The 15263-nt window shown below is 39.8% G+C and overlaps 1 protein-coding gene across 1 annotated transcript in view; it reads left to right on the plus strand.

The window, feature by feature from the left end:
* The window catches only part of LOC121446907 (carboxylesterase 1F-like), a 30679-nt gene extending 15416 nt beyond the window's left edge, over positions 1–15263 (plus strand). The window contains exons 6-14 of the mRNA XM_041649805.1: positions 69–173; positions 812–916; positions 6649–6687; positions 8997–9137; positions 9607–9687; positions 9874–10021; positions 13483–13614; positions 14573–14645; positions 14900–15263. Of these exons, the coding sequence (XP_041505739.1) occupies positions 69–173; positions 812–916; positions 6649–6687; positions 8997–9137; positions 9607–9687; positions 9874–10021; positions 13483–13614; positions 14573–14645; positions 14900–15071 (996 nt within the window). The 3' untranslated portion in view covers positions 15072–15263. The remainder of the gene's footprint in view (positions 1–68; positions 174–811; positions 917–6648; positions 6688–8996; positions 9138–9606; positions 9688–9873; positions 10022–13482; positions 13615–14572; positions 14646–14899) is intronic.

The following is a 15263-nucleotide window of genomic DNA, read 5'->3' on the forward strand; positions in this document are numbered from 1 at the left end:
ATTCAGAGGGCATATGAGTCAGTCCACCCCTCCTCTGAGTGTAAACTCTCCTCTTCTCTCCATGGCAGGTGTTGTCTCCCTTGGCCAAGAACCTCTTCCACAGGGCCATTTCTGAGAGTGGTGTGGTTATCACTCCCGGTTTGTTTACCACAGATGTCAGGACAATCACTGAGGTAGGTCCCAGAAAATCGCCACACTCTTTCCTGGAGTCCTCAGGGGTCTTTCTGGCTGTGGGATTGAGCTATGTGCTCAAGTGATTTCTGAAATAAGAATGGCTAGACAGAGATCACTTCTAGGGCTCCGTCTAAACCACATTCAGCAGGTTCTGAAGCTTCTCCCTGTGGTTCATGTTATTCAGATGCCCTGCAATTCTGCATGGGTTGTGTGGGAAGACAGGGTGGCCTTCTGCAGCATGCCACATACACAAGCTCTCCTGATGTAGCAGGCACTGGAAACTAGAGGCCAAACGGCCAGTAAATGGAGGAAGTCGATGGGAAATAGACAGTGGAATCATAGATTCCTTGCCTTCTTTCCACTGCACCTGGCTTCTCTGAAGATAAATACACTTCTCCAACACTGTGACTATTTTAAAAGTCAAGGTAACAGACTCAGATGCATTCATGCCAACCATTACAAAAAACGACAGGGGCAACAAATTTTTGGCTTTAGAGCCCAAGTCTGCTGCTCTAGAGTTTTTCATGATCACTTGTCTGTCTTTAGAAGTGGGGCTTAGGATAGAACCCACTCTCTATACTAATGCTGGATACTGATGTTGCTCTTGACCTCTGCAATGGCCTGATATCTCTTACAGAAAGTTGCTCTCATGTCTGGGTGCAAAACCACCACATCTGCTGTCCTTGTTCACTGCCTGCGCCAGAAGACGGAGGACGAGCTCTTGGAGGTCATGCAGAAAATGGTGGGTGTGTTTGCCAAGGGTCTGAATTCCAGGTGCTTGGTTCTAGGATTCATTTATTCAGCTGTTCTTTATCCCCAAACTACTTGGCATAGTTTTTCATGCCTTGAGAGTTACTACTTGGGATCAGCCACCAAAGCAATTCAAAGTACTCTTTTTATTATTAGAATATTTTAGATAAGATAATCCAGTAACAATCAGGCAAAAAATTTTTAAATGTTCTCCCAGTTCTTTCTAAATTTAATATTTTGCCATTGTTTTCAGTTGTGTTTTGATAAATTAAACATCCCATATTTCCAAAAGTTATCTTGAATTTTGAGAATGGGGTTATTAAGCAAAAGTTTTCAGAAAATATCACTGTTTATCTTGGAAGATTAAGACCAGATAAGTAAATTAAATAGACCTATAACCGATAAAGAAATAGAAACAGTGACCAAAAGTCTCCCAACCAAAGAAAGCCCAAGACCAGATGGTTTCAGCACAGACTTCTACAAGATTTTCAAAGAAGAACTAATACCAATACTCCTCAAATTTTTTCACACAATAAAAATAGAAAGAACATTGCCAAACTCTTTTTACAAGGCTACAATTACCCTGATACTCAAACCACATAAAGACATTACTAAGAAAGATAATTACAGACCAATCTCCCTTATGAACATTGATGCAAAAATACTCAATAAAATATTGGCAAACTCACCCCAAGAACACATTAAAAAATTATATACCATGGCCAAGTAGGCTTCATTCCAAAGATGCAGGGATGGATAATTCAACATATGAAAATCTGTCAATGTAATCAACCATATAAACAAACTGGAAAAAAACATATGATCTTCTCATTAGATACTGAAAAAGCTTTCAACAAAATACAACATCCCTTCATGATAAAAGTCTTAGAGAGAAAAGGGATACAAGGAACATGCCTAAACATAATAAAGGCAATATACAACAAACCAACAGCCAGCATCAAACTAAATGGAGAGAAATTCAAAGTGATCCCACTGAAATTAAGAACAAGACAAGGTTGTCCACTCTCTCCTTATCTGTTCAATATAGTACTTAAGGTTCTAGCTACAACAATAAGACAACAAAAGGAGATCAAGAGGGATACAAATCAGAAAAGAAAAAGTCAAACTCTCACTATTTACTTATGATATTATAGCTTACATGAATGACCCCAAAAAACTCTTCCAAGGAAATTCTACAACTCATAAACGTTTTCAGTAAATTGGCAAGATACAATATTAACACAAAAATCAGTAGCACTCCTATATACAGATGAGAAAGAAGATGAGAAAGAAATCAGAGAAACATCACCCTCTCAATAGCCAGAAATAACATAAAATGTCTAACCAAACAAATGGAAGACCTGTATGACAAGAACTTTAAGTCTTTGAAGAAAGAAATTGAAGAAGACACCAGAAAATGGAAAGCATGCTCGTGGGTAGGTAGAATTAACGAGGTAAAAAGGGCAGTCTTACCAAAAGCAATCTACAGATTCAATGCAATGCCCATCAAAATCCCAGCAAAACTCTACACAGACTTCAAATGATCAATACTCAACTTCATATGGAAAAATCAAAGAACCCAGGATAGTCAAATAATCCTGCACAATAAGGGAACTTCTGGAGGCATCACAATCCCTGACTTCAAACTCTACAGAGCTACAGTACTGAACACAAAACTTAAGTTTAAATGGATCAAAGATCTCAACATAAAATCAACCACACTGAACCTCATAGAAGAGAAAGTGGGAAGCACACTTGAACACATTGGCATAGGAGACCACTTCCTAAATATAACCCTAGTACCACAGACACTGAGAAAAACAATAAATGGGACCTCCTGAAACTGAGACACTTCTGTAAAGCAAAGGACCCAGTCAATAAGACAGGGGGCTGATCTTCAAAATATACAAAGAATTCAAGAAATTGATCATCAAAAAACAAATAATCCAATAAAAAATTGAGTACAGACATAAGCAGACCTCTCAACAAATGAACCTAAAATGTCTGAAAGACACTTAAGAAATGCTCAAAATCCTTAGCCATCAGAAAAATGCAAATCAAAGCGACTCTGAGATTCCATCTTACATATGTAAGAATGGCCAAGATCAAAAACATTGATGACAGCTTATACTGGAGAGGATGTAGGGTAAAGGGAACACTCCTGCATTGCTCATTGGAGTGAGACCTGATACAGCCACTTTGGATATCAGTATGGTGATTTTTCAGAAAATTAGGAAACAACTACCTCAAGAAGTAGCAATAACACTTTTGGGTATATTCCCAAAAGATTCTCAATCATGTTCATAGTTCATCTCAACTATGTTCATGGAAGCATTATTTGTCATAATCAGAACCTGGAAACAACCTAAATGCCCCTTGACCGCAATGGAGTACTACATCAGAGAAAAAAATGACATCTTGAAATAGCATATGTACTCTCTCATAAGTGGTTTTTAGACATAAAGCAAAGAAAAAAAAACAGCCTACAGTTCATGACCCCAGAGAACCTAAAAACAAAGAGGACCCTAAGAAAGACATATATGGATCTAATCTATATGGGAAGCAAAAAAAGACAAGATCTCCTGAGTAAATTGGGAGTATGAGGATCATGAGAGAGGGTAGAAGGGGAAGTGGGGAAGGGAGGGGAGCAGGGAAGAATATATAGCTCAATAAAAACAATAAAAGGGAAATAATAATCCCTATATCAAAGAAAAGGCTTGCAGAATTTTTGCAGAAAATAAAACTAATACTGATGGTGATAAATATTTAAAAATTCTATCCAAAGGAGAATAGCACTCTCCCAATTTTTCAAATTTCAAAAGTTATGTTCTATGTATAATCAAGCCTCTGTCTGTTCATTCATCATCCATCCATTTATACATACATACACTATTCAATTCATTTAAATAATTCAATCTATAATCAACCTACATCTAACTGTTTATGTATCTATTGCAATCTGTTCACTATCCATCAGTCATCCAACCAACATGTATCCACATTTTTATCTAGTCCTCCCAGAGCAATTATCTGTCCATCTCTTCTCTGCTAGTTTTACAGTTTTCTCCATGTTTCCATCTGAATAAATAGTGAATATATTGAACCATTCCATCTTTCTATTTCTTTACACAGCTAGCCTTCCAGGACAACTAGGAAGATTAGAGTCAGAGTAGGTCATATGAACATAAATTGAGCATTTTCTTTGCTTGCAAGAATAATCTAAGGAGAAATACAGCCATGTGTTTATTTGGATCTGTGTTGTGGGAACAGAGAGTGGAAGAACACTCACAGCCAGCAAGTTGATATTCCTCAGAGAGAATGATATTTGTGAGGTATCACCATTATCAATATTATTATTATTATTTATTATTGTCAGCAGCCACGTAGGGGTACAGCCCCCAGCAGGCTGTCAGCAAGTCAGAGAAACTGAAGGGGAGATGTGGATAGGCATACTACTGGGACAGATGCACAGACACACACGGGGGCTTTATCTCAAAGCCAAAGCTTAATTCTTTATTTTAATTTCTCTTTGTCACTGTTCTTCCGACTCTGTTCCTCTTCTGTTCTGCTTTTTTACCTGATTGTTTCCCCTTTTCTTTTCCTTTCCAGTTGTTTCCCTTTCTACATTTTTCCTGAGCTCATCCTTTTATTTTATTTTTGATATTTTCCTCTACATCTTTCCTTTTCCTATGTCTCTTATTTTTTTCTAATCCCTTTTATAACTCCAAATACAAAGATTTCTATGCAAGAAAAGATTACTTTGCAGCTGTAAGTTACATATTTTCTGAAAACAAAATATTTTCATAAGAAAAAATCATATTAAGATCACAATGTTCAGTGTGGCTGGCTTTATGTTGAGGTCTTTGATCCATTTAAACTTGAATTTTCTGCATGGTGATAGATATGGGTCTATTTTCATTCTTCTACATGTTGATATCCAGTTATGCCAGTACTATTTGTTAATATGCTTTCTTTTTCCCATTTTATTTTATTTTATTTTGCTTCTTTGTCAAAAATCAAATGCTCAAAGGTGTGTGGATTAATATCTGGGTCTTCAATTCGGTTCCATTGGTCCTCCTGTCTGTTTTTATGCCAATACCAGGCTGTTTTCAGCACTGTAGCTTTGTAGTACAGTTTGAAGTCAGGGATTGTGATGCCTCCAGAAGTTCTTTTATTGCACAGGATTGTTTTGGCTATACTGGGGTTTTTTTCTCTTCCATATGAAATTGAGTACCATTCTTTTTCTGTCTGTGAAGAATTTTGTCGGACATTGCATTGAATCTGTAGATTGCTTTTGGTAAGATTGCCATTTTAACTATGTTAATTCTACCTACCCAAGAGCATGAGAGATCTTTCCACTTTCTGGTGTCTTCTTCAATTTCTTTCTTCAGAGATTTAATGTTCTTGGCATACAAGTCTTCCACTTGTTTGGTTAGAGTTACCCCGAGATATTTTATGCTATTTGTGGTTATTGTGAAGGTTGGTGTTTCTCTGATTTCTTTCTCAGCCCATGTATCATCTGTTTACAAGAAGGCTACTGATTTTTTTAGTTAATCTTGTATCCTGCTACATTACTGAAAGTGTTTATGAGTTGTAGAAGTTCCTTGGTAGAATTTTTGGGGTCGCTTATGTAAACTATCATATCATCAGCAAACAGTGAGAGTTTGACTTCTTCTTTTCCAATTTGTATCCTCTTGGTCTCCTTTTGGTGTCTTATTGCTCTAGCTAGGACCTCAAGAACCATATTGAATAGATAATGAGAGAGTGGACAACCTTGTCTTATTCCTAATTTTAGTGGGATCACTGGGAGATTCCTCTCCATTTAGTTTGATGTTGGCTGTTGGCTTGCTATATATTGCCTTTATTATGTTTAAGTATGTTCTTTTATTCCTGCTCAGAAAGACAATTATCATATGTATTCACTCATAATTGGTTTTTAGCTATAAAGCAAAGAAAACCAGCCCACAAATCACCCAGAGAACCTAGACAACAATGAGGACCCTAAGAGAGACTTAGATAGATCTAATATACATGGGAAGTAGAAAAAGACAAGATCTCCTGAGTAAATTGGGAGCATGGGGACCTTGAGAGAGTGTTGAAGGGGAGGGGGAGGGACGGAGGGGAGCACAGAAAAATGTAGAGCTCAGTTAAAATCAATTTAAAAAAATCGACACTTACACCCTATATGCATAGAAACTCCTGGTTTAGATTTAAAGTCGGTTTGACCAACAGTGTCAGGTATCCATCTTTGAGTTATCCCCCGTGTTCTGAGGAATGGTGATCCAGCTCACCTACTGAACTTGTGAAGTAAGAATAGCAAAAGGGAAAGGAGTAGAGGACTCATCCTGTCCATCCATCATCCATCCAGCTTAGGTTTCCATCAAGGTCAAAACACCCTGCCACTGAAGTCACCTTGTCCCCACATTTTCTCAACAGAAAATCTGTATTGTCATTATTCAGAGGGAGAGCTGGGGGAGGGCTGAAGGAGGGTACCAGTACAGATGCAGGCATGTCTCAGAGCTTCAGCAACTCTGACTCTGGGAACTAGCACTTGGTGGTTCCTACTGCTGCCCTCCCTCATCCTGCTCCATCACATGCCTGTACTGAGAGGATGTCATGCAGGTCCCCATTAGCCTGCTTGAGAAGAGACTGGGAGCACAGGGTGGAAGATAAGCTTTTACTCCAGGAAAACTCCTAACCACAAACTCTTCGCTGTCCCCACAGAGTCTGTTTAAACTCGATTTACAAGGAGACACCAAAGAGGTAAGGACTTTTTAAGGTTTGGAGTCTAATGGTGTCAGGCTGTGATTGAAAGAATTTTTGTTTGCAAAACCACAGCTCTCTCTTATGTGTATGTATTGTTGAGACCTAGAGAAACAAAAAAAAAAAAAGGGTTAACAAAGCCAAGAGAATCAAAGACAGGGTTGGCACTATTCCTCTGACTGCTGATTCAGTGCTCCCAATCAGCAACCATGTGTCTTTCAATTACAATTCTCACTCTAAAATGACCTATTAAAAGAGGCTGCATGGCCAGACGGCTAAGTTGTCTAACTAAAGGTCATGGAAGCCATTGGTGAAGAGCACAAGCATCTGAGAAGAATCACAAGCTATGCCAGGCCAAGGTGCCACACCCTCTTTCTTGTAGCCAGAAAACTGTAGTAGTGACGTCCGTATTCTCCCCATCTTCTCAGTTCCCGTCAGCAGCCAGGGTCTAATGACATTAACTGTGCTGAATTACAGCCAAGTTCTCCAGTCCCTCCATCAGATCCTATGGTACCCCTTAATCTAGGGAGAAATTGTTGCTTTCTATTTTAGTTTAAGCTTAAGGAACAAAGCAAACTTTTAAGTGTCTTACAGTCCTGGTGGGGCAATAGACCCAGTTATAAAGCATATCCTAATATATTTTATATACATATATATCAAAATTATATAGCTTAATAAGAAGTGATCTTCATGATCATCTATAGATAAATGAATCCATAAGACTGAGATACAATCATGAGATTATATATACATGTCACATGAAATTAGTGCCAGTATTGGGGAGATACCACAGGTATTTTTGCTCATGTGAAATTACAAACAAGATCAACAACTTACAGAGTCAGTGGTCAGTGGTCCTGTTAGCCTTACCTGAACGGGATTCTCCTTCTTCAGAGATTGCTTCATCTAGAGAGTTGACATTTGAATTATTAGTTTCTTTAAGCCGTATGTGCATCATGGCCCATGTGACAGTGGTTTGGGGGATGAAGCAGAACAATGTCTGTCCTACTCAAAGAATTCCATCCTCTTGGGGCAAGGCGTGATAAAATAAATTAGCAAACGATGTTATGTCTAGTTGCAATCAGAGTAAACGTAAAGAGAAAGTGGGACAGAGTTAGAGGAAAGGAAGAGGGACACAGGAAAGAGACTGGGAGGGACATTGCAATCTACCTTAAGAGGACACTCTCCTTACCTGAACCCTTACTTCACTCTACTTCCTAAAGGATCCACCACATCTCCCTGGTAGTACAGGCTGGAGACCAAGCCTACAACACATTGGTCTTTAGGGACACATAAGATCCAAAGTACAGCGCCTCTGTTGAATTATCATTCAAAAATTAACTGGAAATAGGATGTGTAGGTATGTCACTCTGTGACTGCCCTTCTCTCCAACCTTGCTTTAGGACATTCATTCCTTCAAGCTAGAAATCGGACAGTCCTGAATTTAGCCCCAAACGGCAACATCTCTGTTCTTGGCTCATGGTACTTTCCATTGGAATATGATGTTCTTGCCCATGAAGTCAGTGTTGGATCAACAACACAGTACACCTAAATGATGGAGAAGAGATCTGCCTGTTTTCTAGTTTGATCATTTTGGGAAATGGTCATAGGATACCTAAGTACATGATAAAATTGTGGAGAAGATAGTAAAGCATCTACACTTGTGGCTCCCACATAGTTAGCATCCACATAACGCTAATAAACTGCAACAGAACTATGAAACTGCAGCTGAAGAAAGTTAGTGTCTCATTACCAAGGGTTGAGAAAGTAGCAAACCTGCTCAGATGGTGTTTAATTATATTATAAATAAATCTTAGATATACTAATTATTTTTGAGAAAACAATGTTAGATAATGTGTCTTTAAGCTGGAACCCATATATAAGAATGATGACAATATTGTTACCAGTGGTTCCTAATCTAGTATTTCATTGCAACAAAGCCCCAGGATTCACTAAACCAGCATTCGGGGAAACGTTATAGACCTAACTACTAGGAATAGTGAAAATAAATTCTAGAGAATATGTATGATTGAAATATTATATATATATATGCTTATGACTGTATGAAGTATTTCATATACAATGCATATTTAATAAAAATGCTTCCCCCCCTTCACTTTCCTGTTTCCATTAACCTCGTCATTCACAAATGCCAAACTTTGGTCTTTGTGGCTTACAGACCTTTTAAGGACACCGATTTCTGTGGCTACTGCTCACAGACATGGGGTCTATGTTCCAGCTGCCCCTTAGACCAGCAGAGCAGGAGGAGATGCAGGTGATCTTTGACACTATGCTCCTCTCTTCCTCAGAGAAATACATTTTTACCAACTGTGCTTGATGGAGTGGTGCTGCCAAAGGCACCAGAAGAGATCCTGGCCAAGAAGAATTTCAACACTGTGCCCTACATTGTGGGAATCAACAAGCAAGAGTTTGGCTGGCTTCTGCCAACAGTGAGTGAGCATAAACAGACCCCTTCAACAGATGCTCCTCCACCCACCTGCTATCATGCCTCCACTCTGTACTTCCTACGAATTCTGTATTTAAGCTTTGCCTTGTATCTGGGCAGCTGTTTCCATTGCTATTGTGTATTTATGCAAGGGAACAGTCTCTGGCATGGCTCAACTGAGATGCCCAGGCTTGAGAACTCTATATCAATTATTTCTTGTCTTTTCTCAATGCATTCTAAAGTTCTTGGGCTGGGTGGGAGTCTGTTGGCATAACCGTCGCATAACCTGATTAACTAAGGTCCAGCGGAAAGTGGAGGAGGATTGGGAGTCCAGGAGAATCGGCCTGTGGCACAGATGCCTCCATCCTGTGCTTTTCCTCTCTGGTTCTCTGGATCTCCACAACAACTCGCAGTGGATGGGTTTCCTGGTTCAGGACTCACAACGGCTTAACATTTTCTTCTTTTTGTAACAGATGATGGGATTTCCACAAACTGATGTAAAATGGGACAAGAAGATGGCCATCGCATTCCTGCAGAAATTAACTCCCCATTTGGTAAGCATCTAGAGATTTGTGGCCCATTGGCTAAGAAGTTTTGAGGAATTGGCTCAAATTAAGGATCAATTCAATGTCTCTCACAGCATCACCCAGGAAGGATTTGCACAGGTCATAGGAAGGTCAGACTCAATGAAACTTCAATTGGTTGGACAGGCTGCTGATCGCTTGTGTCGTTCATTTCAGGGAATACATGAGGATGCAATTCCAGTTGCCTTTGAGAAGTATGTAAGAGGTAGCAATGAGCCAGACAAAATTAGAGACGGAATCTTGGAGTTCATTGGAGATGTGACATTTTGTATCCCATCAGTGATTGCGGCTCGTGGTCACAGAGGTGAGTCCCAGAAGTTGAAGGGGAGAGAGACAAGATTCTCCTGCTTTGGTCCCTAACCTGCACACTTCTTAGGATAGACAGATGTGGGAACTTCTCATGGTCAGTGTGCAAAGTCTTATTCAGTGAAGTTTCTGTTCAGTTTTGCTTTCCAGATGACAGGCTCTGAGGAAGAGGTGTAAATGCAGGTGGTTAATTTGGTAGTTGATACCGGGATGTGAGGGCTGTCGCAGGAGAGAGATGAAGGGCAATCAATGAAGCACTGTCATGTCGTGTCCACTGCGGACAGCTGGAACTGTGGAATCTTTCGGGAAGAATCGTATGTCAGGTCTCAGGATTGTCCCAGCAGAACAGGAAGGGAGGGTATTTACCTTTAACTTGTTAGTTAAAGGGTTTGTGCTTGACCTGTCGCACACATGGGTAGAGTAGTTTATAGTGACCAGAGTAAGCTTTGGAGCAAAGAGTAAGCAGTGCTGGAGGTAGAACTCAGGCTTCCTTGCTCTGACATGGGTACCAGCAAGACTGGAGCACACCTGCTGATACATGGGATAGGAGGCAAACGTCATAGTCTTAAGTTGTTTCTAAACTCCATAACTAGACAGAGGAGCCATGAGACAGTATTAGTTAGGTGAGGAGGTTTGCTCAGGGCAGAGAGGGCAGGAGGAGTTTGGTAGTGGGTATGCAGCATGGGAGTTCTTACTCAGTTTGTTGTCGTTGTGACGAAATACCTGATGTGAACGTTGCCAGAGAGGGCAGACATATTTGTATTGTTTAACTGTGCCGTGAGCCAACTCCACTGCTGTATCCCTGGTGTGAGGCTGAGCATCATTCTGGGGAGCATGGTGGAGCAAACTAGGTCTCCTTATGGCACATAAGGAGCAAAGAGGAAGAGAGATGCAGCAAGCGGTCAGGAAAGAGAATCCCAAGGATCCACCCCCAGCAGCCTAGTCTCTGTGGGGTGACCCCCCCCGCCCAACATCCTCACCTTTTAAAACAGCACTGTCAGCTGGAGAACTCCTATGGAGCTTTATTTTAGTCTGAAGTTAGATAGTGGATTGGTGCTTTGTTTTGTTTGACCAATAACTTTCTTTCTTGATTCAGGTGTATGTGTGTATGTGGGTGTATGTGTGTATGTGCGTGTATGTTTGTGTGTCGTCTGTGTCTGTGCCTCTCTGTGTGTCGTTTGGTTCCAAATGATTTGAAATGGTTCTATTTTTTTCTAGCTATATGAGAAATTATATTGGAGTTATTTCATTGGGTACTAAAGTGAACTGGTAGGATGCTTCGGGTAATACAGGCATTTTGACAGTTAAAATTTTTCTAAGCCATGAACATGAAATATTTTCATTTAATTGTAGCTAATTTATTTCATTGATTTCTTATAGCTTTTGTTGTATAGGAAAAATGGAACTATTTCAATTTATTTCTATGGAAATTGTGGTTTTTGAAGCTAGTACAAATGAAACTGTTCTCCTGGTTTATGTTTTAGAGCTTTCTTTGGGGGCGTATTAATACTACTGATTTTTTTTTGCTTATTTTTATTCTGTAATACTATCCTATTTATTTATTATATCTCAGTTCCTTGGTAATCTCAGTGCTTTTATCTGTAGGTTCATTCTTTCCAGGAATATCTTACCATACCCCATTTTTCTGTTTGAACCACAAGTCTAATAGTTGGATTTGGTTTGTTTGTATTCTGTTGATTAGTTTTCCATCAGTGTTTATGAAGAACATTGGTGCAAACAATTGCACTACTCGATGAATATAAGCATCTGCAAGACAATTTGACAACAATCCTCTTTAGAAAAAAAATGAGGAGAAAAACCAGTAATAAATTCTCCCCAGAGTTCCCTGATTTCATCTGTGCTGTTTTGACCAGATTAATAGTGGCAGAAATGAATTCTCTCTCTTGTGGAACAAGTCTCCAGTCCAATCAGAGAGCTAAATAGCCCTATAAGCACTATTGCACCATCGAGCACATCTTGCCTGGAAGGCCAATATCATAGCTTTTAGAATTTTCTGCTAGCATAATTCACAATAGCCAGAACTTGGAAATAACCTAGATGCCCTTCAATAAGTATGGATAAAGAAAATGTACATTTACACAATGGAATACTACTCAGCAGCAAAAAAAAAATCAATGACCACATGAAATTTGCAGGCAAATGGATGGAAATAGAAAGAATCATTCTGAGTGAGGTAACCCAGACTCAGAAAGCCATGGTATGTACTTACTCATAAGTGGGTATTAGATGTAAAGCAAAGGATAATAAGACTACAATCTACAATCCCAGAGAAGCTAGGTGACGGGGCTTCTTCAGAGTCTCAAGAGACACAGCAAATAAGAGGCAGAGAGACCACAAGGACAGATAATGGGGAAGTCCCATTCTGTTCTTGTATGCAATCTTTATTGCCCTAAGATCATTTGATCTATATTCTATGTATTTAGATGTTACGATATTAGGTGTATACATATATATTTACAAGTGTTATTCCCTCTTGATAAATTGACCAATTCATTCAACATACAAGCCTTTATTTCTCTACTTTTACAGTTTTAGCTTGAACTTTATCATCTCATATAACCATAGCTACTTCTTTTCTCTGTTAGTTTTTATGTGTATATAATATCTCTTCCTGTTCCTCACCTTCAAAAGATATAAGACTTTATTTAAAAGTGAGAAAAAGTCTCTGCCTTTCTTAGGAGAGTAAAATCTATTTATGTTGGAGGGCATTATTAACAGGGAAAAACTCAATATTGTTTTTTCTTAGGATTTGCTGCTGATGTTACCCAAGTCCTTGATTTGTTTCTCCCTTTCTGGCTGCCCTCCCTTGTGGCTTGATGGTTGTCCATGGTGGAAGGCTTTCTGTCCTTTCTGCTTTTGTTCGCTGCCTCTTCTTTATTGAAAATAGATTCTTCTCTCATATATTACATCCTCATCACAGTTCTTCTCCCTCTCGTCCTCTCAGATCCCCCCACACCTTCCTTCTCCTCCAGAGCCACACCCTGTCCACTTTCCTTCAGAAAAGAGTAGGCCTCCAAGAGATAGCAACCAATCAGGACAAAACAAGATACAATAAGACAAGACAGAAGCCCTCATGATGAGGCTGGACAAAGAAAACCAATGGGAGGAAAAGGGTGCAAAGAGCAACAAAAGAGTCAAAGACACACCTGCTCCTGCTATTAGAACTCCCACAAAACACCAAGCTAGCCTATTATCATCAACACTTAATAGTGTATTTGCCAGGTTTATTGTATACATTCATTATAGTTGCATTAACGTGAGACTCAAACACTATTTTTATTTCTACTAAATTGCAAATATAAGCAAATCAAGTAGCTTTCCTGAAGATCATTTTCTCATGTGCTTATGACTAGGCATCCTTCAAAGGTATGAAGAGCCTTAATTCTATCTGGGTATATGTCAAATAATATGAACTTTTATAAATCCATTTCTTCACAGATACTGGTGCTCCAACCTACATGTATGAGTTTCAGTACCGCCCAAGCTTCTCATCACACATGAGACCCAAGAACGTAGTCGGAGATCATGGAGATGAAGTCTACTCTGTTTGGGGTGCCCCCATTTTAAGAGGTAATGGCTCATAGCTGGTATGAAGGTAGAATCAAGAGGTCTGGGCTCCAGTCTTGGTTTGGCAGCCTTAAGCAAGTTTCTCCAGTCTTGATCCTAATTTCTTAATTCAGTATAATGGGGGTGAGGTACACATGAATGTAACCAGTCTTTCTCCTGACCTAACATACATTAAGGAGGATATATTAACGTGCCCCCAACATAACTGCTCTCACACTCCTGATGATTGACAATAGAAAAAGATGTTGTCTATCATACATAGTAAGCCACTTGATGACAAGAAGGCTACTTCTTGATTTTATACTCAAAATAACATATCAAAACATGACTGACTGGAGGTGAGGTCAGACTTGGTGCTAACTGTGTATCAAATTCACATGTATTGGTATGACCACCAATCTCTGCAGATACTTAAAACACATGTATTTTTGTTAATACTATAGTTAATATTACAATATCAGGCTATGACATGGTTAATGTTTGAGAAAAACATTCCTAAACCTTCTACTTTCAAAAATCGCATGTGGCCCCTAATCCGCCTCATAACACATCAGTGTCTCTGGAAATCTCCCAGTTAAGAAATTTGCATTGTTGTATTTCTCAACCCTCATAAGTTTATAAGACTAAGAAAAGACCTATGAGCCAACAACAATATTATGGGGTAGAGGAAACCAGGGTGTGATCTTTCTACCCTGAGTGAGGGAGAACAAACAGATGAGCATGGAAAATAAAGACAGCTCGTATTGGATGGGCTGCAATTCGCTGCTAAACCCTAGACCAGTTATCCACCTCAGTCTGAAGACCTACATCGGTGAACCAGGATTTCGTAGACCTTAGGTAAGGACTAAGATCCACAGTTCCACCTTTCTAACCCCTGAGTTCTGCTGCTGGCGGGATCAAGAGCTATTCTTTTAGTAGTGACATGCTTTTAACCCCCTCTCTCTGTTTTTATTTCCCACAGGTGGCGCCTCTGAAGAGGAGATCCGTCTCAGCAGGATGGTGATGAAATTCTGGGCCAACTTTGCTCGGAATGGGTGAGGCTGCTGGTGTAAATGGGACTGGGGTGGTGGGCACGATCAGACCTTCAGACACTCAGGAGGAAGGACAGTTTCTAAAGTTTAGTGGTGAACTCAGATCCAATCACTCCAAACCATCGCTCTTGCATTGGTTCTCCTCATCTCTCGCAATGATTGGGAACAGATAATCCACGGATCACTATAGATCTCATTAAGAAAATGCAAGGAATCACAGAGCAGTTTTGACGAATTCTATTCGGTTCTGTTCCTAGGGACCCTAATGGTGAAGGGTTGCCCCACTGGCCAGAGTATGATCTGAAGGAAGGGTACCTGCAGATTGGTGCTACTACTCAGCAAGCCCAGAGACTGAAAGGGGAGGAAGCGACTTTCTGGACTGAGCGCCGGACCAAGAAACAACCCCGGCCAGACCACAGTGAGCTGTGAATGCAAGGCTGCCAGCCTCAGATCAGAGAAGCCAAGATAGAGTTCTTCTAGTAAAAGTGTTTGTTAATCAAAGATGGATCTCGAAGGATCCTGAAGAATTTTGTCATAGGGATAGACAGAAGCCAGGGATGGGAGATGTTTTATACTTTTGGCCTCAATTTGGAGAATAAATGTTCTTTTTTTAAGATCAAA

Source organism: Microtus oregoni, unplaced genomic scaffold (genome assembly GCF_018167655.1).
Source record: "Microtus oregoni isolate MIOR12 unplaced genomic scaffold, Mior012 000004F_ref0000308, whole genome shotgun sequence".
NCBI lineage: Eukaryota > Metazoa > Chordata > Mammalia > Rodentia > Cricetidae > Microtus > Microtus oregoni.